Here is a 16,395-nt window from a genome sequence, read left to right on the forward strand (position 1 = left end):
ATATAATATATATATATATATATATATATATATAATACATATATATACATATACATATATATATACATATACACACGCTGCAGAAACGCTTAAAAAGTGCATGGTAGAAGGCCTGCCTTGTTCCCCAATGATAATCCGCATGTGCTGTGCACATGCTGCGGAAATTTCCGCTGCTTATTAACATTGCGGAAAAAAACGCTCACTAACAATTATTTTGCGGAAGTGCTGCGTTTTCGCCGCCATTGACTTGCATTAGAACGCATGGATTGCGCATCACTGTATATGTAGATGCGCATTCCATGCGTTCTAATGTGCGGATGGTACCCAGGTCTAGAGGACAGGAGACTCTCCTCCTGGGTACCATAGAAAACTGTAAAAAAAAAGAATAAAATAAATATGATACTTACCTTCTGGCGGCCCGCGCTGCGCTCCTCCTCGCATGCCGGCAATTCGCGATGTACTGAAGGACCTGCGCTGACGTCAGAGTCATGTGACGGGTCACGCGATGCTGACGTCGGCAGGTCCTTCACTCTACCGCTGCCGGCAGCCGGAACGGTGAAGCAAGACTCCGGGGGCCATCAGAATGTAAGTATAGATTTATTTTTTGACATTCTCTCGGTCACACTATATAAATCCATGCAGTTTGCATGGATTTATATAGTGTGACCAAGTTGACAAGCACTTTCCAAGTGATGCTAAAATCGCTTGGAAAGCGCTTGTCAACCCGCATGCGGAAATGCAAGTGAAGAACGCTTCACATCCGCATGTCCCTGGCAGAAAAACGCATGTACTGAAAAAATCCTGAGCATTTCTGCATCGTGGGCACATAGCCTTTGACTTGGTTTTTTTTCACAGTGAAAATATGCCGCGTCAAGCACTCAACAAAAACTCGTCGTGGGAACTTAACGTAAAACAGTGCTTCTCAAGGAATTAAATTGCCCCCTCATTCAATTGAATTTGCAGCACGGGGGTCCTGGATTAAAATCCCACCAAGGACAACATCTATAAGGAGTTTGTATGTTCTCCCTGTGTTTGCGTGGGGTTCCTCCTGATACTCCGGTTTTCGCCCACACTCCAAACACATACGGATAAGGAATTTAGATTTATTTCTGTCCAGAGCAAATTTCAACTGATTGGTTGGGTTGTTGGTTTTCGGACCCCCACCAATCTCATGTTGATGTATAAAATTGCAGAGGTGATCAGTTGTTAATTCCCTAATAACCGATTTATGTTAAAATTGAAATATTATTATTCCTTTTATTGTTTTATAATTATTCATAGTGTTACAATTATTGTATCTAATTATTTTTTACTCACATTTTACATATTATATATTTCATATTAGTATGTACTATTCCTTTTTATAACATGCCAATTGAAATGTGCAGTGAAATGTATCCTCCAGATGGCGCTGGTGGATTAAAATACTTCTTAATACCTAAAGCAGTTAACCTCGGAAAAATTCAACGTCCATATGCACATAACTAACAGGCACCTAAAGAGTTACATGTGGGACATATGACCAGTGACCATTATGATTACCTTTATTCTTTACCTTTGTAATAGTGCTTGGTTAGTTATGGTGCTAAGAGTTCTACATGATTGCAGTTCGTCATTTTTTTGTATTTTTTTCCAATGTGTAAAGCAGGGGTCTTTAAACACGCGGGCTGTATGCGTCCCTCGAGGCTCCATTATGCGGCCCTGGGACCCTGAGACAATCACGTCCAGCGAGCCAGGGGTCACCGACTTCACCGCTTCTTTTTAACTGAATATGCATCCTTGGACGCACATTCAATTGAAATGTATTGCGGTGCAGAGACCAGCGTGGCCAATCCTGCAAGATTGCTAAATGCCGCCTTTGCTGTGCAGGAGGAAGAGGTCGGTGTTCTCTTAAAGGGGTTGTCCGGTCTAAAGTGATAAGTCTGCAGTCACTCTGACATTATTACAGGGCAGGGGACATCATTAGTACAGGACTGGGGACATTATCACAGGAATGGAGACATTATTACAGGATGCGGGCCAGAATTACTATATGGGGCTAATTGTAAAAATATTTTACTGTATGGGGCCGATTGGGGGTCAAAAAAGGGAAAACATTTAAAAAGAAAAGTAAAATAAAGAATGAAAAAATAATGGAATAATATTTGTCCACTAAAAATGCTGTTTTATGTAAAAATTTAAGTAAAAGAGATGACCTGTACCATAACCCATATGATAAACACCATTAAATAGAATAAAAAAACACGCCAAAGAAAATGATGATGATAAAGAGTTATATAGAGAAATAATGGTATCCCTGAAATTGTAATCTCCCGCACACAACGTGGCCCTTCATAATCAATTTTTTTCTATGTGCAGTCCATTTACCCGGCTGAGTTTGAGACCCCTGGTGTAGAGGATACCTAGGACCAAGAACGGCCGTTTCAGACTAGATCTGTAACTGAAACTATAAAATGGGCTGTACCTCTGTTATATAATATAATACATTTACAACATTACTGAACTTATTGTATAGAGTTATTCTACATAAAATGATGTTGAGCTATCATAAATAAGAATGAAACAATCCTTTCCAGTTTGTACTTCAACTCTGTTTTTGTATTGTAGCATGCTTCCTCGTGCACACACATGCCTCCCCCACTGCTTCATTACGATGAGCGGACCAGTTACATGACTGCTCACACCTTACCAGTGCCTGTATTGATGATACTGCTGACATACGGTACTTGTGTGGAGAAAGATTCAGTATAACCAGTTTTCATTTAAGTCTCTTTCTGGGATTTTCAGTCAAATGGATGGTCCTATTAGGGACTAAAATCTATCTCTGCATGCGCTCTCAGAAAGGGAAGGATGTCAGTCACTGATACAGTTATGTGCAAAATAATAGCAGTCTAACATCACTAATGTGTTTTAATTACTGTGTTTGGCAGAAAAGATCATACGACATGGTGTGACAAAGTCACGGGTAGTGTGTCAGAAGGGAGGTACAGTTGTGCTCAAAAGTTTACATACCCCGGCAGAATTTTTCCTTTCTTAGCCTTGTTTCAGAGAATATGAATGACAACAAAAAAAAAACATTTTTTTTCTCCACTCATGGTTATTGGTTGGGTGAAGCCATTTATTCTCAAACTACTGTGTTTTCTCTTTTTAAATCTTAATGACAACCAAAAACATCCAAATGACCCTGATCAAAAGTTCACATACCCTGTGTTATCTCCTCTCTCCAGTCAACTGTGTTAGGGTATGTGCACATGATGCAGAAATGCTCAGGATTTTTTCCTGAGCGTTTCTGCATCTCTCTGGCAGGAAAAAACGCATGCGGATTGTACATGCGGTTTCCTGCCAGGGACATGCGGAAATGAAGCGGTCTTCACTTTCATTTCCGCATGCGGGTTGACAAGCGCTTCCAAAGCGATTTTAGCATCACTTGGAAAGTGCTTGTCAACTTCACACTATATAAATCCATGCAACCGGCATGGATTTATATAGTGTGTGAATGTCAAAAAATAAAAAATAAATCTATACTTTACCTTCTGATGGCCCCCGGTGTCCTGCTTCATCGGTCCCGGCTGCCGGCAGTGAAGACTTTAGGACCTTCCGACGTCAGCGTCACGTGACCCGTCACATGACTGCCGTCAGCGAAGGTCCTTCTTCATTCAACCGCGAAGTGCCCGGGAAGCCGGCAGGACGCAGCGCGGGCCGTCAGAAGGTGAGAATATATATATTTTTTATTTTATTCTTTTTTTTTTAATGGTACCTGGGTCTGGATGAGAGTTCTCTCATCCACACCCGGGTACCATCCGCACATTAGACCGCATGAAAAGCGCATCAACATATACAGTGATGCGGATTCCATGCGGTCTAATGCAAGTCAATGGCAGCAAAAGAGCAGCGTTTCCGCAAAACTAATTGACATGCTGCGGATTTTTGACCGCAGCGTTTACGCTGCGGAAAAATCCGCATCATGGGCACAGCACATGCAGATTTCCATTGGGGAACATTGCTGCCCTTCTACCACGCGTTTTTCATGCGTTTCCGCGGCGTTTACACAACTGCAAAAACGCCGCGGAAACGCATGAAAACTCATCGTGTGAACTCAGCCTTATACAGTTCAACTCCCTTTTCCCGTAGATCCGTTGACAACTCTTTTGCTTTACCCATGACTCACAATCCAGAAACGTCAGTGGCTGGATGAAAGTTACAATAGTCTGTCTGGATCCCAGAAACGAACTCACTCAGCTTTTATGCACACACACTGATTACAAGCAAACAGGTCACAGGTGAGAATGTTACCTTTAGTAGCCATTCAAACTCATTTGTGTCAAATTCTGTGCATGTTATCAGAACTTTTGATCAGGGTCATTTGGATATTTTTGGTTGTCATTAAGATTTAAAAAGAGAAAACCCAGTAGTTTGACAATAAATGGCTTCACCCAACCAATAACCATGAGTAGAGAAAAAGTTTTTTTGTTATCATTTATATTCTCTGAAACAAGGCCAAGAAAGGAAAACTTCTACCGGGGTATGTAAACTTTTGAGCACAACTGTATGTGTTGCTGAGACTCTTAGCCTCAGTTATCTGAAAACATGCAAGTTCTCCAGCACAAGTAGGTGTAGACAGAGTTAATAGAACCACATATACAAGGGAATATTTTCAGTGGATAACGAAGTGTAGGGAGGGACGCTATCCACCAATCAGGGGAGTGTCTGGGCTTTAATTAGCCAGCCCTGACATTCAGGTGTGTTCAGTACCTGTGGAAATTTTGCTCCAGGAAGGAGCTAGCACCTGCTGTTCTGAACCTGTGTGTGGCTAAGGCTATGTGCCCACGATACAGAAATGAAGCGGAAAATTTCCGCATGTCCTTGCCCGGGAAAACTCGTGTGGAATTTGACACGCGTTTTTGAAGCGTTTTGCACATGCAGAATTGCCTTGCATTTTTCTAATGCATTGAGAAGGCAATTCCGCATGTGTAAACGCACAAATAATGTAATAATGAAAATTATGCAGCATGAGCATTGAAATTGCGGAATTTCATTGGGGACCATGGGGGAAGTATTACCAAGCGTTTCCCAAGCGTTTACGCAGCAAAAACTCCGCAGCATAAACGCTTGAAAAACGCATCATGGGCACGGACCCTTAGCCTCAGTGATGTAAAAACATGCAAGTTCTCCTGCACAAATAGGTGCAGAGAGAGTTAATAGAACCACATATGCAAGGGAATGTTTTTAGTGGATAACGAAGTGCAGGGAGGGACGTTATCTACCATCCCTCCAATCAGGGGAGTGTCAGGGCTTTAAATAGCCAGCCCTGACACTCGGGTGTGTTCAGTACCTGGGGAAATTTTGCACAGGCTGTGCTGAACCTGTGTGTTGCTAATTCTGAGTGGTCAGACCTTGGCCGAGATACGGACTGTGCTGCAAGTTTTGTATTTTGTTTTGTCTCTTTAGCCGAATGGGCTGTGTTTTCTTTACGGACTCCAGGGTAGTTTACGACTGCTAAATAAACTAACTCGAAAATTTAAAGAGACCGTATCCCATGTTTTACCTCCGAATATTGTTGAGCTTATCGCTATACCACAATGGAAAAAAATGTATGACTACGTGTAGGCAAGTAATGGGCAATCATCAGTAATGACATGCAAACTGCTAATTCGGTGTAATTTACTCATTTAATAAAAGGGTATGTTCTAATTAATATCGGTGCGTAGTTCAATTAGAGAGGTCATTCATTCTGTGAAGAAACCGATGTCAATCATGACCCTTATTTAAAGAAGAAGGGCAGCAAATGGTATCTCTGCTTTTAGCCCTTGCTCAGTGAGTAAAATGGGTCATTCCAGACATTGTACTGAAGTAGAAAGAACGTTGATCAAGAAGTTGACTGGAGAGAGGAAATAAACAATAAATATATAATAAAGCGCAGAAAATAGTTGGCTACAAAGATTTCCAATGCTTTAAAATGGAAAACAAAACCCGAAACACAAGGTAGAAAAATGCAAATTGCCTCTTCAGAGAAAAAGAGGACTTGTACTCTATACCGCCACCTATTGGAAGCAGCAATCCTACAAGTCACAATCAACCCTTTAACAAGTCTTGCAATATGACTTAGGATAAAAGCCAAATCAGAATCTCAATTTGCAGACACGGTGTTTCGGGCTGTTGGCCCTCGTCAGTGCAAAGTATGAGAACTGATTTGGCTAGATGAGAGGCTCTGGACTGAGGTCTAAGGGGTAAGGTAGAAAAAGAAATACTACCATCCGTATCGATCAAAGAATCACAAAAATGGAAAAGAAGCATCCAATGACCAGCTCCAGGGATATCAAAAAAGATCTCCAATTACCTGTGAGCCCTGCAACCATCAGAAGATGCCTACTGAAGCCAAATTATTTGCATGAAACCCTGGTAAAGTACTATTGCTTAAAAAAGAACTGTTAAAAAGGTTACAGTTTGCCAAAGAACGCAATGAAGGGCCCAAAGAGAAGTAGCACAACGTTCTATGGACAGATGAGAGCAAGATTGTTCTTATTGGGTCTAAAGGCCGCCGAAAATATGCGAGATGACCCATAAAAACTGAATTCAAGCCACAGTATAGTGTGAAAGCTGTAAAACATGGAGGTGCAAGCATAATGGTTTGGGGATGTTTCTCATACTATGGATTTGGGCCCATTTATCACATACCAGACACCATGGACCATCTTAAATATATCAAAATACTGTAAGAGGTCAAATGTATATTATATATATATATTTTACTACACATTTTTTCATTTGAATGCAGCAATGTTGCCCTTGTAAACTAGGATACCTCTACCTGTGGGGTGTATTTATATAGTGCTGTTCTGGGCAGCCCTCCTAATTTAACAGTATGGGCGTCACTAGCAGGCTGTTAGCCAGACACAGCGCACTACATCTGTGTGACTGGCGCCCTATACCAGCCTTATCCGTGTGCAATTCTAATACTAGGTGACCACCCCCTCCATGGATGGTAGGTGAGTGAGTGGTTGTTTCATCAGTATTTTGCACCTTTGTTGCCTCTGCTATTATCATGGGGCTGCTGCATCTTGTAGTGCATTAGTATAGTGTGACCTGTGTTGGTAAGTACGGCTGCCTTTTTTCTATGTTTTTGAATTTTTTATCTCCTTTAGTGGAAAGCTAACATTTAGGCCAGTGAGTTGAGAAACTGCACAATCCTAATAATAGACTACAAAGGATATATAGTAAATCACTGCCCAGTTTTTGTGACTCGGTTTTCGCATCTTGCAAAATGGATGTTTCTCTGAAGCACTGCAGATGTCCACGATAAACTCTGTGCCAGCTCTTATCTGTATAATGGATCTCTGCCATCTTATGCTGTATCTTTGATTAGCCCGTACGCTCCTAGGAAAGTGTATTACAAATCTTTGCTGTGATGTCACATTGTCATGTGAAAAGGTTGTGGACATCTGTCAGCATGATCCAGTGACACACAGTGGGAACTGGAAAATAGTTTGCTGGTCACATGTGAAGCCGAGTTTACAGCTGTGGGAAAGCTGCACACATGATGTTACACAGGAAACTCTCCATAGCACAAGGATCACATGTATACAAACTTCATGCTCTGACATTGTTAGATCCGTCATGCCGGGTGACACCAGCTTTTGGCCTCAACTACACTGCAGATGTCTCATTGCACATTGCTGCATAGGTTTCAATAACGATGTGCCAGTTAGGTTCAATGCAGCAAATTGCCAAGCCATTTTATTCCATCGACAACCAATGCATATTCTATAGATTCTAAAGATATTTTTATTTATTTATTTTACTTATATAGGGTCATCGTATTCCGCAGTGCTTTACAGACATCATCATCACTGTCCCCAATGGGGCTCACAATCTACATTCCCTATCAGTATCTCTTTGGAGTGTGGGAGGAAACCCACACAAACACGGGGAGAACATACAAACTCCTTGCAGATGCTGATATAGATAAAACCAGAAATAAGTGTTTTCAAATATACTGATGAGATCTATTGAAATGAAACACATACTCATAGCTCTCTATTAAAGTAACGGCATGTCATATCATGTCTGACTTAAAACACAAAAGCCTAAAGACTAGGGATGAGTCCAAAATTCGGTTTGGGTACCAGAACTTTCCCCGAACTTGAACCCGAAACCCATTGAAAACAATGGGGGCCCGAACTTTGGAACTGGAAAATTCTCTTTCTCTCTCCCTCTCACTCCTACTCTTTCTCTCTCCATCTCTCTCTCTCCTACTCTTTCTCTCTCATTTTTCACTCCTACTCTTTCTCTCTCCATCTCTCTCCTACTCTTTCTCTCTCCTTTCTCACTCCTACTCTTTCTCTCTCCATCTCTCTCTCTCCTACTCTTTCTCTCTCCTTTCTCACGGACTTACTCCGGAACTCTGAACATTAAAACAGACTTGCTGGAGAAGGTTCGCTCATCTTTACTGATGACACCAAATTGCACACATCGCAAAGACAATACATTGAAAAATTGGGTACCCAGTATTCTACTCATGATGTGCTTTTTTTCCTTCAACAATTGTTTGTTCTATATCCCTTATTCAGTGAGCGCTTTTTGCACTGACATGTTATTTTTTTCCCATCGCTTTCTTTAACCGTGATTAATCTCTTGTAGTATAGTTCTCACCCCTTTAGGATGTATTGATAATGCACTGGTGGTATTTTTGATATATAGACTGATTTTGGTATTTTGTTGTTTATTAGCTTTAGGGCGCAGTCGGACGGCCATGTAAAACGGACGATGATCACATCATAATGCTCGGACTGGCCATCGGCTCTCCTCACCCATGTGTGACAGCTATCATGCTCGGCCAGTCCGTGCCCTGCGACGCAATCGTCGTCTGTGTTATATAGCCGCCTGACTGCGCCCTTATTCACACGCTAGCTGGATCCCCCCCACATTGCTTTATTGAGTGGTGCCAATATCTCTTTGCTATTATTGCAGTATATCACGCCTTCCCCTTGAATCAAATGAGAAAATAACTGCAAAGAGTGTCTTACAATCGAGTCAACCCAGATCGATTATGTATTATATGATTGGCCATACAATTTCATGAAAAATGAGCAGACCCACTAATTTTCCCCTCTCAACAAAAGCGGATTACCGGGGATTAGAAGATTCAGATCCACAGTAATTGTTTGAATCCTGAGGAAATGGCGGTGTATAGTGATGATCGAGCGTGTATTGTTAACCCTTTCGGCGAGCATGCTTGGGTGCCCGTCAAGTATTTACGGCGTGCTCGGCATCGATGTTAGTGTCCCCGCGGCTGCATGTATCATGGCTGTTAGACAGCTGTGACACATGCAGGGATTGCCTAACAAACAGGCAAAATACTCGCCGAAAAGGTTAACAATAAACACTCTATCATCACTGGCGGTGTAACATCTAAGGGTATGTTCACATAGAGTTTTTTATATGGATTTTGAAGTGAATCACCTCGAATTCACAGAAAAAAATCAACATCCTATTGCTGATCATAGAGCAAGGTTTTAGTTTCTGAAAAGCACAGTACAAAAAAACATGTCATTTCTTTGATGCAGCTTCCTTGTAAAATTCAAACAAAACCTGACATTGAAGTGAAAAAGGCTGCAAAAAAGCGTTGGGGGAAAAAAAAAAAACTTCAGAAATCACTTTGAAAACCTCATCAGAACTAGAATTCTGGTACAAAAAACACATGGATTTCTAATGTGGATTTCTCTTCAAAACGACTTTGGATTTTCCTATTTAAAAAAAACCAACTTCATGGATAACCATAGCAGATCCGTTTACTAATTCTGGACGACCCCTTTAAATCATTGTAAGAATAAATTCAAATTCTGCTTGTGCTTTGGTTCGTACATTTTGCATGCCTCAGTTTATTGCCATATTATTACTTACCGGCCAAATTACATTGCGTACATTGCATTACGTCAAGTGTATGAAAAATAGTTTGTCCATCCAGAAAAAAATGGGCAAAGCTTTTTGTATGCTGTATATATTCCGTTTGGTGTTTTTCATAATCTTATGCCATCTGTATGTCTGTTTTTGACATTCATATGATCCTTTTAATATATTCACATATAAAAAAATATGAAAGGCCCAATACAGTACCCGATATCATTCCAATGGATCCATTAAAAATGGATGTCATTCAGATGGTGTCTGTTTCTCATCTGGTGTTTTTATGCATCCATTAAGTGTAATGGGCGAGTTTGATCGGAAAATCTGATCAGGATTGTATGTGCTGTAGTTTTTATACATATAGATCATTGGTCCATGTGTAAAAATCTACATATTAGCTATCTTATCCAGTTGCATTGGTCTGTTTGGCACACGGGCATCATACCGACCGAAAACATGTTTGTCTGAAAGGTCATCCTAGATTCACAGTCTGTATACGGTCCACAATTGCCCAGACTAACCGCATATAGAATAACTCAGGTCAGGGGTTCCCAAGAATTGTGGTCCATACACGGGTCTGGATACTCTGCTGTGTGATGCTTCCCTAAAGCAGCTGAAAATTTAGATTTTGAAAAATAAATGAATTTATGAAGAAAGATACAGGGAAAAAATGCATGTTTTGGATATTTTCTATTATTGCATATATTTCTTTTATCTCTCACCACAGTCTGTAAAGAATATCTGCACAGATTTTACCAGTCTTTGCTCGAAAGAAATATTGACTTTACTCCAGCTGCCATAGAGAGCGAATTAATCGACACATGCAGAGATTCTACAGGAAAAGAAAACCGCCTGGTAAGAATCAGCATGAACACGTCTATCTGAGAGGCTGGAGTTCAAAGCATGCCTGGCCCAGTGACAAAATTCACATACAAAACCCATTGATCAGCAATGGAATATGCAAACTAGTACCCTGCCTTGTAAAGATAGGGAAATGGAAACTAACTATTTTATAAGAATGGAAAGTCCAATCGCGTCACAATGGACGGGTTGTCATAATGACACAAGGAAGCAGATTTTTCATAGGTTAATAAAAGCAATAAACATTATTCAGTCAAATATTGTCAGTAATTGCAATGAAAACATTCAAGGATTATCTGTTTCACGGGATGCAACAGAATAGATCTTCCACAATCCAGAGACCATTCAATTCATGTATTGATGACACATATAGTAAGCTAGAGAAAAGTGGACTGACACTGCCTAGATGACTTGGTGCTGGGCCGTACATCAAAAAGCATAATCTATAAAAAGGAAAAATGGTGTGCTAAGGCACTAGCAAGTAATAATACATCAAACAATCTGAATACTGTGTTTGCGTGGGTTTCCTCCGGGTTCTCCGGTTTCCTCCCACACTCCAAAGACATACTGATAGGGGACTTAGATTGTGAGCCCCGATGGGGACAGTGATGATAATGTCTGTAAAGCGCTGTGGAATTAATGGTGCTATGTAAGTGAGTAAAATAAATAAATAAATTAAATCTAAAAAAGTGAACAAAAAACACAAGCACGTTAACAATTAAACAGCAAAAACAAATATTTTTGCAAATAGGATTAAAATTTCATTGATATATATGATTGATGTTTTTTTTTATTTATGCACCTTAAACAGGTATAACGCTCTTCTATACAGTATTATACTATATACCCCCCCCACCCTTTTTTGGTATCTTTGTATTTTGCTCCTTATTTAGCAGCCCATTCTTCTTGAACAATTGGTAGTATATTCCTACCCTATGTGCGCTCTGTGCCTTTCATACTGTATCCACTGACTCTTCTATATATATTTTTTGTAATGACCATTTTCGGTGATGTGTTCCATTGTGACTTGCTCGCCATTTCTTAGCATTTGTGGACATTTCTGGATGTGATGAATGTTGTTTTCACAAGTAGCACTTCACACTACCATGCAAGCCATGACTATATCTTGTGTGGACATGTTGATACACATATGTCATTTCTGGTGAAATTACATGCCATTCATGCTTTAGTACAGCTACACCCTTGTATTATACTTGTCCTTGTTAATTGACATCACTTCCGGTGCTGCCATTGGTTATTTTTGGTGGTCCATATTGACACACATGCCATAAAGGATAGCCTGACGTTACATGGCGAACTGCACCCGCTGTTCGCCACCTACTCCTAGCTTATTACCATTTACATCTGCGCTCACAGGCAAATTATATTACTTTATGCACCTGAACCTGAAGAAGCCACAGGCTGTTGGCGAAACAAATGGGGTTCATAGCCTCTCCCTTTTCCTTTACATACAGTACAGACCAAAAGTTTGGACACACCTCATTTAAAGATTTTTCTGTATTTTCATGACTACGAAAATTGTACATTCACACTGAAGGCATCAGAACTATGAATTAACACATGTGGAATTATATACTTAACAAAAAAGTGTGAAACAACTGAAAATATGTCTTATATTCTAGGTCCTTTAAAGTAGCCACCTTTTGCTTTGATGACTGCTTTGCACACTCTTGGCATTCTCTTGATAAGCTTCAAGAGGTAGTCACCGGAAATGGTTTTCACTTCACAGGTGTGCCCTGTCAGGTTTAATAAGTGGGATTTCTTGCCTTATAAATGGGGTTGGGACCATCAGTTGTGTTGTGCAGAAGTCTGGTGGATACACAGTTGATAGTCCTACTGAATAGACTGTTAGAATTTGTATTATGGCAAGAAAAAAGCAGCTAAGTAAAGAAAAATGCGTGGCCATCATTACTTTAAGAAATGAAGATCAGTCAGTGCGAAAAATTGGGAAAACTTTGAAAGTGTCCCCAAATGCAGTTGCAAAAACCATCAAGCGCTACAAAGAAACTGGCTCACATGAGGACCGCCCCAGGGAAGAAAGACCAAGAGTCACCTCTGCTTCTGAGGATAAGTTTATCCGAGTCACCAGCCTCAGAAATCGCAGGTTAACAGAAGCTCAGATTAGAGACCAGGTCAATGCCACACAGAGTTCTAGCAGCAGACACATCTCTACAACAACTGTTAAGAGGAGACTTTGTGCAGCAGGCCTTCATGGTAAAATAGCTGCTAGGAAACCACTGCTAAGGACAGGCAACAAGCAGAAGAGACTTGTTTGGGCTAAAGAACACAAGGAATGGACATTAGACCAGTGGAAATTTGTGCTTTGGTCTGATGAGTCCAAATTTGAGATCTTTGGTTCCAACCACCGTGTCTTTGTGCGACGCAGAAAAAGTGAACGGATGGACTCTACATGCCTGGTTCCCACCGTGAAGCATGGAGGAGGAGGTGTGATGGTGTGGGGGTGCTTTGCTGGTGACACTGTTGGGGATTTATTCAAAATTGAAGGCATACTGAACCAGCATGGCTACCACAGCATCTTGCAGCGGCATGCTATTCCATCCGGTTTGCGTTTAGTTGGATCATCATTTCTTTTTCAACAGGACAATGACCCCAAACACACCTCCAGGCTGTGTAAGGGCTATTTGACCAAGAAGGAGAGTGATGGGGTGCTACGCCAGATGACCTGGCCTCCACAGTCACCAGACCTGAGCCCAATCGAGATGGTTTGGGGTGAGCTGGACCGCAGAGTGAAGGCAAAAGGTCCAATAAGTGCTAAGCATCTCTGGGAACTCCTTCAAGATTGTTGGAAGACCATTTCTGGTGACTACCTCTTGAAGCTCATCAAGAGAATGCCAAGAGTGTGCAAAGCAGTCATCAAAGCAAAAGGTGGCTACTATAAAGAACCTAGAATATAAGACATATTTTCAGTTGTTTCACACTTTTTTGTTAAGTATATAATTCCACATGTGTTAATTCATAGTTTTGATGCCTTCAGTGTGAATGTAAAATTTTCATAGTCATGAAAATACAGAAAAATCTTTAAATGAGAAGGTGTGTCCAAACTTTTGGTCTGTACTGTATATGTGGGTATTACCAAAATGTCACACGCCTACATATGATCTGTTATTTATACTATTTATTTGAATTTATCCTTTATCTGCTATTCTTTTGCTTTATCCCAGTTATTACTGATATATTTCATCTACGGTCCTTTTCTGGGTATTATTCTGATTGGAGTCTTTTTACTCATTTCTTAGTCATCTAGCTGTTTATTATACTACCCCTTTACATATTGATATTTTTATTTGTAGGTAGATATCCACATATATATTGCATGGAGGAGATCCTGTCTTTTTGCAAACCTATTTGTTTTTGCTTTTTAATTGGTTTTAATGTGTGTGTTTTAATTTCTATGTGATTAAGTAATGAAGTTTTATATTCTTTAGTATTCAGATTGTATGTTGCATTATATGGGTGCTAGTGCCTTTGCACATCATTTTTCCCTTTTCTGCATATAGTAATCTGGCACACATTATTTTATTTCCAGTAATTCCTCTGTCTGATTTGTGACTGCACATGATTGTCTTGGTTAATCATGGTAACCATGCAGCTTGCCAGAAATATGAGAGTAGGACTAAACAATTATATATGTTTTGAGCGAAATTGAAATTTCGTTCTCGCATTGCGATATCAGATCTCATTATTTCCTATATTGTCACATGGCGACCTTCCGAGGCTGCAACAACGTAGAATCACAAATGTTTCCAAATGTGATGGATCTTCTGTCTCTTGTTGTCAGTCATGCACAACTCTCTTGCCATAGACTTCAATTCAAATCGAATGCAACTGTGACTTGCAGGCAACTTGTTGGCAATTTTATATGGTTATTCCTTTACTTAACAATCTGTTCAAGCTCTAAAACTCCTGTCAATCACTAGAAGGAAGTAGAAAATAAATGTGGCCGAGTTGAAGTTCTCTATGCTGTAAGCAATGTGGTCTATTAAAAGTCTGTGTAGGAGCATCAGCGATTATGTAGCATGCCTCCATTCACTCAGAGGATTGGTAGGGGTCCTTGTAGTCCTAATCTCACTGATCAGAAAGCGATCATATATCCTCTCCATATGCCATCATTACTTCTTATGGTAAAGACCACTTAAATTTATATATTTTGGTTTTCTTAGTTTTGAATTTCAGGACTTCCAATATCCATAGCTTTCCATTATTTTGTAAGTGGACAGTTAATAGTTATTGAAAAAATGAAACAACCAAATATTTTTTATAATGTGTATTTTATTGCATTGCTGAGACCAATGTTCCTAAAGTAGTTAATTGCATACTCGTTACTTAAAGTAAAGATTATTTCTTCAGAACGTTTTATCTCAATGCACAGCTTTTAGTGCCATATCTTATACTAGAGAGATAATTACAGGCTTATGTAAAAATTGGTTTGAGTTCAATGTGTGTAATCTTGTCCTATTGCAACTTATATATTACAGCGGGTAAAATAAGTATTGAAAACGTCACCCTGTTTCTAAATAAATCTATTTCTAAAGGTGCTATTGACATGAAATTCTCACCCGATGTCGGTAACAACCCATCCAATCCACACAGACAAAGAAATCACCATAGATGTCCATAAATTAAGTTATGTGTAATAATGAGAAATCACAGGGAAAAAGTATTGAACACACGAAGAAAGAGAGGTGCAAAATCTATGGAAAGTCATGACACCTGCTGAAATCTATCAGTGATTAGAAAGCAATCCTGCCACTTAGTGACAAATAATATCAGCTGGTTCCACTGATGGCCTATAACAGTGTTCTCCAACTCCGGTCCTCAAGAGCCACCAACAGGTCAGGTTTTCCGGATTTCCTTAATATTGCACAGGTAATGGAATTATTGCCTGTGGAGGGGATACAATTGTCACCTGGGCAATACTAAGGAAATCCCGAAAACATGGCCTGTTGGTGGTCCTTGAGGACCGGAGGTGGGGAACACTGGCCTCTAAAAAGGTGTCTAATTACTAAGGTGGTGCCACACCACACGAAACATCTCATGAAGGGTAAAACCAGTGAGCTGTCTCAAGACCTTCACAACCTTACACAGCCTTCACACTGTATATCATAAATTTAATTGATTATGCAAGATGAAATTTAATTAGAAATGTTTTAAATATATTTATTATTTTTGTATCTTTCAGAACAGTTCCAGACATTACAATGAACATAAACTTATTTGTAAAATGAATGCAATATTAGACTTGTATCTTTATTATGTTCCATTTATAGCTTACTGTTTTTATTGCCCCATTGTAAAGTGTCTAGTTTCTATATTTAGTGCAATATATTGCCTCAGTTGAGCCGCCTTTATCTGTATAAGCCTTCACGCTGCGGTTCTTGAACTTTGGTACTTTTAATAGATTATGTGACATCACTTTCCATGTCTTATTCGAAAGTATTACTCTTATGTGAGGAATATAAAGATAATTGCACATATGCTTGATGATGAGTTGTTTGACTCTAAAAAGTTCCTACGTGTCATTTTGCATTAATTCATAATATACATATTTTTAATATAAGTAATTGTGTGAATAATACAAGTTTTTTTTTC

General features: G+C 39.8%; 1 protein-coding gene across 1 annotated transcript in view; it reads left to right on the forward strand.

The window, feature by feature from the left end:
* Positions 1-16,395, forward strand: part of CDNF (cerebral dopamine neurotrophic factor) — a 53,422-nt gene that overhangs the window by 14,560 nt on the left and 22,467 nt on the right. Inside the window, exon 2 of the mRNA XM_073652357.1 lies at positions 10,631-10,758. Coding sequence (XP_073508458.1) covers positions 10,631-10,758 — 128 coding nt within the window. The remainder of the gene's footprint in view (positions 1-10,630; positions 10,759-16,395) is intronic.

Source organism: Phyllobates terribilis, unplaced genomic scaffold (assembly GCF_046119375.1).
Source record: "Phyllobates terribilis strain yellow unplaced genomic scaffold, ASM4611937v1 Scaffold_11__3_contigs__length_659146591, whole genome shotgun sequence".
Classification (NCBI taxonomy): domain Eukaryota; kingdom Metazoa; phylum Chordata; class Amphibia; order Anura; family Dendrobatidae; genus Phyllobates; species Phyllobates terribilis.